The sequence below is a fragment of the Henckelia pumila genome, chromosome 4 (genome assembly GCF_033568475.1).
Source record: "Henckelia pumila isolate YLH828 chromosome 4, ASM3356847v2, whole genome shotgun sequence".
NCBI classification, from domain to species: Eukaryota; Viridiplantae; Streptophyta; class Magnoliopsida; order Lamiales; family Gesneriaceae; genus Henckelia; species Henckelia pumila.
Genome location: NC_133123.1, coordinates 202,480,469 through 202,489,888, shown reverse-complemented (window position 1 = coordinate 202,489,888; position 9,420 = coordinate 202,480,469). Strand labels below are relative to the sequence as shown.

General features: G+C 32.2%; 1 protein-coding gene across 1 annotated transcript; it reads right to left on the bottom strand.

Moving 5' to 3' along the window:
* Positions 1–3,454: 3,454 nt before the first annotated feature.
* LOC140867486 (serine/threonine-protein kinase SRK2E) lies at positions 3,455–7,281 on the bottom strand. The gene is made up of 9 exons (XM_073272557.1): positions 6,748–7,281; positions 6,373–6,447; positions 6,189–6,290; positions 6,061–6,114; positions 5,882–5,974; positions 5,552–5,644; positions 4,414–4,518; positions 4,234–4,332; positions 3,455–4,038 (listed from the first exon to the last, which is right to left on the bottom strand). The coding sequence occupies exons 1-9, from the start codon at positions 6,922–6,924 to the stop codon at positions 3,745–3,747; spliced, it is 1,092 nt and encodes a 363-aa protein (XP_073128658.1). The 5' UTR covers positions 6,925–7,281; the 3' UTR covers positions 3,455–3,744.
* Between the last annotated feature and the right edge of the window lie 2,139 nt (positions 7,282–9,420).

Genomic DNA, 9,420 nt, shown 5'->3' with positions numbered 1-9,420 from the left:
GATAACACTTAGTGCATAGTGTTGTTCGAAGATCTTTTCTGTTTCTTCAATTTAGACTTACGGGAGTTGCAACTATTTATTTTATACTCTGATTATTTAGGATGAAAGTTTGATTTCTCAACGTGTTGAAAAATTTAGGATTTATTAAATCACTAGTATTATTTTATAAAATAGTTATACATTTTTCTAGTGATATTTAGTCCTAAGGCATCCGCACAAGTGTTCTTTACTCGTGCAAAATTATTTACTTGCGTTATTTAATTTACGCTTTTATTTCCATTGCACTGTGTTGTCTCCTGTGTTGTAACACCGTGGACAACACTACCGTTTAATCAACAAACTGCATACATCGTTTCTTTCAACAAGCATCACACACAAGAACCTTGATCGTCTCGGATAACAAAGCCAAAGCAAAATACCCCTTGTTCTTGGAAGATTGCAACATCTACATATTGCATTTCAAAAACCCCTCCGATGCTTTCTCCACTTCTCTACAACAGGACTTTGCTGTGAAGGAGTTTCTTTCCTTTGTTTTGCCGCGGCCCATTCATAGAGTAAGTTGAATGCTGAAAATATTGTTTTTCGAGGAGGCGTGTGATTTCCAGTAGGAAAAATTGCATATATCACCCCTGTGAAATCGCTTGTTTTCTGATAACCCTTTATGAAATTTTTTTGAGCTAGAAGCCCCTTATGATTCTAAATCTGTAGCATACACCCCCTTCTGGCTAAAAAATGACTAAAATGCCCTTAATGTTATAATACAATTTAATATTAAAATATATTTCATGTATGAAAAATATTATGATAAAATAATTATATATAATTTTCATAGTTATTTAAATAAAATTTGATTATTTTACTCAATTAAATATAGAATTATAAAACAAAATTAATTTAATTATTTATTTAAGTAAGGGTATTTTTGTCAATTTTTAACTGGAAAGGGTGTGTATGCTACAAATTTTGAATCACAGAGGGTTATTAGTTTAAAAATATTTCATAGGAAGTTATTAGCAAACTCGAGATTTCACGATGATGATATATGCAATTTCCCCTTTCCGGTATGCCATGTTGCTAAATTGTGACAAAAAACATGCAATATTAGCTAACCTCCAACACTATTTGCAAATGGGCAAATAAAAAAGACATGCTCGAGAGTTTCCTCATCATTACCACAAAGAACACGTCGAGAGTCCAATTGCATTCCTCTTTTGTTCAAATTCACACGAGTCGGTAAGCAATTTATGCAACATTGTAAACTTAAACAATGATACATTCATTAATCATTCAAGTGTCATAATTTATCACATCAAATTTTAAATGAAAACATAGTTAAATAAAATGAATAATTTTAACAATACCCTGCAAAATTGATAAGATGAAACATATTAAACTAATACAAAAACTCATATCACAGGTCAATTTTATAAGACGAATATTCGATACGACTCATTTCATAAAGATATATATTACATACTACTCGTTTCGTTCATAGATTGGATCGCCCATCTCACAAATAACGAACATAAATCCGTGAGATATATAACATGATACCTATCTTCATGGACGAATCTATGTAGCCTAGCACAGCCTTTTTTTTTTTGGGTAATATATATATATATATATATATATATATATATATATATATATATATATATATATATATAGTAATTTTCAGTTGTCCAACTATTCATTCGGTAAGTGAGACCCTACCTATACAGACATTGCCTTCACATGCATCTAACGGTTGATATTTATCAATAAATGTGGGATCCATGATTTTTTTAGTGGACCCCGCATGTATTGATAAATTATGACCATTAGATCTATCATGGGGGTAATGTCTGTATAGGTAGGTTGAAATCATCTCATTCCTGCCCACCTCGTCCCCGACCACTAAAACCCGGTACCGGGTTTTAGTTGATTTTTTATTTTTCGCATAACTAAAACACGGTGCCGAGTTTTAGTGATCGGGAATGAGTTGGGCATCATTGGTTGGGCAGCTGAAAATTTCTTTATATATATTTATATATAATTTCAAAAATAATTAATAGTGTAGTAAATTTTAAATCTTGTATGCTTATTGTTTAAATTTTTTTTTATAAAATTCAGCTTATGACTTTGGCTTCTCAAGTCTTAAATACAGATATAAATGAAATATCTTTTTTGTTTCAGATTAATTTCTAAAATTATAATAATTGTGTAATATGAATGTATTAAAAAGTGATATTTGTTTATGATTTGGGATAAAAATATATTACTTGAATAATAAAATTATTTGTTGTTGCATTAAAATAAATTATAATGGTTGAAAAAATTGAAAATTTTGAGTCTTATTTATTGTTGTATTACTCTAAATTCATGAAATTTTTTTCAAATGAGTTTCAAAATATATTATAAATAAAATATATTATGTTTTCTTATAATAATACATAATTTATTAAATTAAGTTTAAGCCCACCATAATTCTAATTTTTGGATCCGTTCCTGCCTATCTTTGAACCAATAATACAAAATGAAATGTATAAAGTAGATATAAAGACGTAGAATGTTGATGATCGAAGAATAAGAACGGCTATCTATATTCGAAAGAAGAATTAAACAACATAATTCCACCTTCTATCCAAAACCCAGTGGTAGATTTTAGTGGTCGCTCACAGATTTCTTGCAATATATATATAATCGAAAGAAGAAAATAAACAACATAATTCCACCTTCTATCCAAAACCCAGTGGCAGATTTTAGTGGTCGCTCACAGATTTCCTGCTATATATATATATATATATATATATATATATATATATTTTGATCATCTGCACCCTCGAGTGCAGGATTTTCTTGAGCGACCACTAAAACTCGTCAGTAGGTTTTAGTGATGTTTGTTTTTTTTTCACAACTAACACCCACCGGTGGATTTTAGATTTTTAGTGATCGCTTACGAAAATCCTGCGCTCTAAGGTGTAGGTGATCAAAGCTATATATAGTAAGCTCATAATTAATGTAACAATGAAGTATTAAATTAGCTTTATTAAAATTTGTGAAAATAACTTAATACCTCCTTGAATTTTTTAAAATTGAAATGAAACAACAATTATAAATAATAAATAAATAATAAAAAGTATAGATATAGATAACATGAGTCAAACGTTGGATAAACAAAAACACATAATCATTAAATGTTTTATATTTCACATCAATCGATATCCTAGTACATATTCAGATACATTGAAACAAAATGTTCTGAAGCATCCAGCTGAGCAACGCCGGTTTAGAATTCGTCAAAAGCCCAGTTCTTTCGCGAACGAAGTTCAGAATCAACAAAGGTTCGTAGAATGAAGGAGCAAAGGGGTAGAACCCCTTTCCCCGTGAAAACAATGGCGTTGAGCCAAGAACGCACACTCTGATCAGTCTTGACCACTCTTAGAGATGGCAGGGAACATAATGAAACGGTAAATAAATGTTATGCTCGTCAGAGATCACTGTAATGCTCGATAAATCCCATCGGCCGAACTTACCTTTCTTGGAAGCGTTAATGTTAGGCAAAGAGTATTAAGTAACACACTAACACTGTAGAACCCGTGCAAAGGGCAAACATTGCTTTACATGGTAACTAATATTACAGCTAAACACAACATAAGAAAAACAAATAACAATGATTCAGATGTGATGAAGTTACCCCCATGTTATATTATATTAAGAAATTCTTTTAAATCTTCTGCAAGCTTTGAAGGTCCCTGTTATAAATCAGAGTGCATAGATGATCTCTCCACTGCTATCGATGTCGAGATCAGGGTCACTCTCAAGATCTTCGTCCATGTCATCATCGATGTCTAGACTTCCTGTAAGATAGTGATTCAGGCTGTTAGCTCCAGCGGGTGGAATGGTCGCCTCGGTTATTATTTGCATTATTTCATCGTCGCTTTGCATAGGCTGGTCTGGCTCCTCGAATTGGCGGTTGTTCATGTTGTCGCCCATGAGATCAGTAGGAAGGTTCTTCAGAAACCATTCGTGGATTCTTATCTCGGGCATCGTAATTCTCTGTCAATGTTAAATGAGTTAGAATGCACAAGAATACAAGATGTTGCCTATGGCTCATAGTAAAAATAAAACTCTTCTCCGACTAAAAAAAAAGTGAAAAAATACACGAGATGTTTGTTTTCATTTTCTGAAAACAATATTTTCCATCCTAAAAATAAAATCAAATATCCCAGAAACGTATTTCATCTAACTTACCTTGGCAGGGTCTGCCACAAATATCCTTGAGATCAAATGATGGCATTCTGGGGATATATGAACATAATCAGGAATTGAATACTGGACATTCAAAATTCGCTGCCAATGTGCCAATCCTTGAATAAGTAACATATAACAAAAGTAATTATAAATGAAAGTATATTGAGTAGAGAATAGTACCTGTATGGTTTTTCTAAAGTTTTTGGGTTCATCGGGATCCTCGAATGGGTATGCACCCACCAACATAACGTATAAAGTCACTCCACAAGACCAAACATCTGCAATCTGGATAAGTAACAGTAGATATGCAGTCCTTTTCCAAAAAAAAAAAACAGTAGATATGTAGTTACCATGTACAGTACTGCAGATAAAGTTCATTTAATTTAACCAAATTGGGATGAAACATAACGTTTCTAATGTGGCAGATAGTAAATGGGAACCGATGGGTCTCTGCCAATGGAACACGATGGTTCAACAGTGGAATAACTTAAAAATTACTGTGTAAACGGGTAGGCTTGTCTCCTAGCTCCCCTGGTTATCAGATATATTTCCGGATCATGTATGAACAAGCGTGACTCCTAGGTCAAGCTAATGCCGAACTCTTCGAGAATATTCAGTAGAATTTTAAAGTTGCCCAATTCTCATCTAAAAAGTATAGTTCTTGCTTGGCTAAGATTTCACACCAACAAACTCTAGTTTAGCATGGCCAACTCAAAGCTTCTATAAGTTTAGCTCAAGCCCGAGTTGAGAACCCTTCCTCTAGCTGGGTAAGAATTTGAGCAATAAATCAAAGTTAATTATATATGGATAACCTAAAGTGTATCCAAGGTGCACCAGTTCCATTCAGCCACTTTTTGGTGCATTCTATTTCTTTTTTACCCCTCTTTATGTAGTACAATTGGAAAGGGGATATTTTAACTCGTACCTCTCCCATAATTAGGAGATAGATATTTATGTCACTGCACCATATGGGAAAGGTGGTGATGCATTTTATCTCGCATAACTAAAATTTGATTTCCTTGGCATACTCCATTTGTGGAGCTCATTGTTGTTACTCACTGTTGACTCTTTTCGCTTCATTATGTCAACTCCAGTCTCAAATATCTTCTACGTGAACTCAAGGAATTCTATCATACAAACCTTTCGAAAAAATTGTATATTTTGATATGCCACCAAACACATGCAAACCGATTTCAAAAGAATATAATAAAAATTAATAAGTAAAAAATTAAGGCTCCAATTCAACATGACAATTGACAACACGCAAAACAGACAACCAATTCAGTAGTATCCAATGAAAATACTACAAAGTACTCACCTTCCCATCATATTCTTTTTTAAGCAACACTTCAGGAGCAATATAAGCAGGGGTACCAACCGTTGATTTTGGTTGTGAATGCAGCACTGAGGACTGGAATAGGGCAAACACAGATGTTATAAGAATGCTTGAAGAAAGGACAAATTAAAATTAAGAGAAGATTTAACGACGACTGTCCGAGTAATTTGCCGGGACAGTGGTATATTTAGTTAGACTATATTATTTTGACAACTAAATGTAATCATGGTTTGGAAAACTTGAGTTATAACGAAGTATGATTTGTTTATCTTCTAGAAAGCTACAATAGGCTGCAGAGACATTAAGATACACCTTTGAATACCCAAAATCACAAATTTTCAGCCGAGGCACTGGGCTTCCATCCAGTAATGTATTCTCCAACTTCAAATCACGATGGCATATTTGCTTCATACAGATTAGGTACATTTCAGTTAATAAGTTTGTGTCCAGTTTATAAACGCACAATTGAAAAAGGGAGTTCGACCAAGTACCATAGCATGACAATAGCTAACTCCTGATACGAGTTGCTGGAAGAAAAACCTTGCCTGTAGCAAAAGTCATAATTTTAATGCTAAACATAAACTTAGACCAAGAAAATCAATTTTGCAAAAGGCTGTACCTCATCCTCACCGAATCGACCCGCATTGCATATCCTTTCGAATAGCTCTCCCCCGGAAGCATATTCCATCACAATAGCCAAATGGGTTGGCGTCAATATGACCTGGAATAGTTTTGTTATCGTGAACACTAACTAGCAAAACTTCAAAATCTCGGGTACAGGCACTAATCAGATATATATTTACCTCCTTAAATTTAACAATATTGGGATGCCTTAGAGACCTGTGGTTAATGATTTCCCGCTGCACATTTTCATCAATCTACCACAAGCAAGAAGAAGAAGAATAAGGTAAAACGAATTCGATATCAACTGGTGAAACGAAAAGTAAAACTCCAAAGACGAAACACAACCATCTCACCTCACAGTTAGTCAAACCAATTACGAGTGATCACGAATCCAACCGAGGAGAATTAATATAGTGATATTTCGATGGTGAAATTGGACTTCTTTTTTATTTATTTCAACTCAATAACTTCAATATTAACCCCATAATTCTCTTAAAAAAATGATTCAAAACATAAAAAAAGAAGTGGCAAAGCCGTAAGCAGCAGGAGCTCACCTTCTCCCCCCTCTCGATGTACTTAACAGCAACAAGCTCGTTGGTCTGGCGATCCCTCATAAGCCGAGCCACCCCAAAATTACCCGAGCCGATGTCCTTAACGAGCTCATAGCGATCGCTGTCATGCATAATCGGCAAGTCCAAACCAGGGCCCATCGCCGCCATGGGTCGATCCATTCCCAGCTTTCCACCCTCCCCGGAAGAACCCACAAAAAAAAAAACGAAAAGAACCCACAAAAATTCAACACAATTCCGAGTTTCACGTGGCAAGAAATCAGTCAGAAATCGAGAGATGGCTAGCGATCAAGCCCGTGAAGAGCTCACTTACCCCACCACACACAGAAGAACACACGTCACCGTTCCCATTTCACATAATTTATTGAGCAGATTTAGCTCGGATTTCAATCAAAGTGCGTCACTTTATTGCATAAAAAATTTGTAAAAAGTAACATTGCTTGCAGGGTTTATGAGTTTATCTATACTTTATGTGTGGGATTGAAGGTGTACAGGTGCTCGTGAACTAAGCTGCCTTTAAGTTTTGTGCACACTGATATTAGATATATAGTTCCTCAATTATTGGTGGTGCCATGTTGCCTTTCAAATATTATTATTCATAATATATTTTTTTTTTCACTATAAAAATAAAATTGACATAAGTACATAACGATGCAGTCTTTTCAAAATAAATTAAAATAAAAAATTATCATAATCGCTTGGTCAATTTTAAAAATTTATTGAAAAGGAGGACTTAGCCAAAATTAGAATGTTTACTTGGTTAATATCGGGTGTTATGTGAATCACTTCATGGAGAAAGAATTTTAGAAGTACAAAGAAAATTAACTGATTACACTAAATCAAAATTTGATTATTTCCTCTCTAATTTTTTTTTGATTATTTGAAATTTTTAAATTTAGGACATGATCTCAAATTGTCAATGGTAACAAATTTCCTTCCTAGCTCAAAAAAATTTGATTATATGAAGATTACATATCAAAATCAACCAACTTAATTAATTATAAGAGTATTTAATTTAATAAATTAAATTTTGATAATTTTTGTTATAAACAAATCTCCTTCCATAACTAAAAAAAAAATGTACGAAGATCACAGATTATAAGAGTATTTAATTTAAGTGATTTCCCCCGAAGAGAAAATCTGAAATGTATCGGAGAAAAATATAAAATTGTAATAAAGACAAAATAATTTAATAGCACTTCTATGGCTATAATACCACCAAAAAATAAAAACAAAAACAAAACAAAATAAAACAAAAAAGGGACGATTAGTGGTGGTGAAGATTTTTTATGTATCTTCTAGAATAACCTGCACTGTTTTTTTAATTTCAGTGATGAAGTATCTTCTGCTTTTCCTAAATAACCTTCGTCCTTAATTTATCACTTCTAAAACTATTTAAAAAAGGAAATAATAATAATAATACTTTTCTAAAAAAAATCATTTCTTTATAATATAAACTGTTTAGTAATAGTTTTTTTCGTTTTAGATTAGGTAGTAAAATATCAAATAGTTAATTACACACACTGTTATCGTGGCTAAAAATTCTCATTAAAAAATGATTGATTAAATCCTTGTATCTTTATTATTATTATTATTATTATTTTAGCAAGTGTGTTTTTATCATTTCCGGGATGGAAGAAGCTGATAACGTGAATAATTATGATCATCATCAAGTTTAACCAACACCTATGCTGACGGGCTAGTACTCTAAGGCTCCGTTTGCTAGCATTATTATTAATCAATGTATAGTTTATCTTATCTAATCTTACGTTTTTTTCGTCATATTATTTATTTTTCTATTAATTATTTATTTTACATCAATCAAATCATTAATTATTTATCTTATATCAAGCAAATCATCGAATTTAAATTACTATATTACCTTTTATAAATAATATTATTCATATTTTATTTATTATTAAAAGGACAAAATGGTAATTGTGTATTTTTATATAAATTTCAACCAATCAAATCAAATAAACTATAATATTTCAATCAAATAAATTACTATATTCACTATCATTTCTTATTTATTTTTTATTACATTAATTACTTATCTATAAATTATTTATCCTATCATCCAAACCAAACTGAGTCTAATTATAAGATAAGGGATAGGACCGTAGGAATGCTATAATTTGGTATTGTGCCTTGGGAAGGGAAGCCAACCTTCTTTATCTTTTCATTTATAGATTTTTTTTTGGGATGAGTTTTCGGTATACCGTATCCAAAATATTGGTATGAAAAATTCATATCGATACCGATATCGAAATTTTAAAATTTTGATATGGAAAAAATCCATATTGATACTGTATAAATACCGAAGGCAGTATAGAATTCAATAGAAAAGTTATGAAAATTTCAAGGGATAGAAAGCATGTGAATGGAAAAAGACATAAATAAGATGTGTATGAAAAGGGTTCCCGTAATAAGGGGTAGAGACTCTTATTTATAGAAAGAGAGTCTTAGTCCATGTAAAATTTTAATGTATAGGTCAACTAGATTCATGATCCATGTAATATTATGATATATCTCTAAAATATAAATAAAAATATGTTAGGATTTTTATCATATTATCAATACTACCTCCCGAACAAGTGACGACGAGTGAAATCATGAGGAGGAACTTTGAAGTGGTTGAATTTATATTTTAGAGCG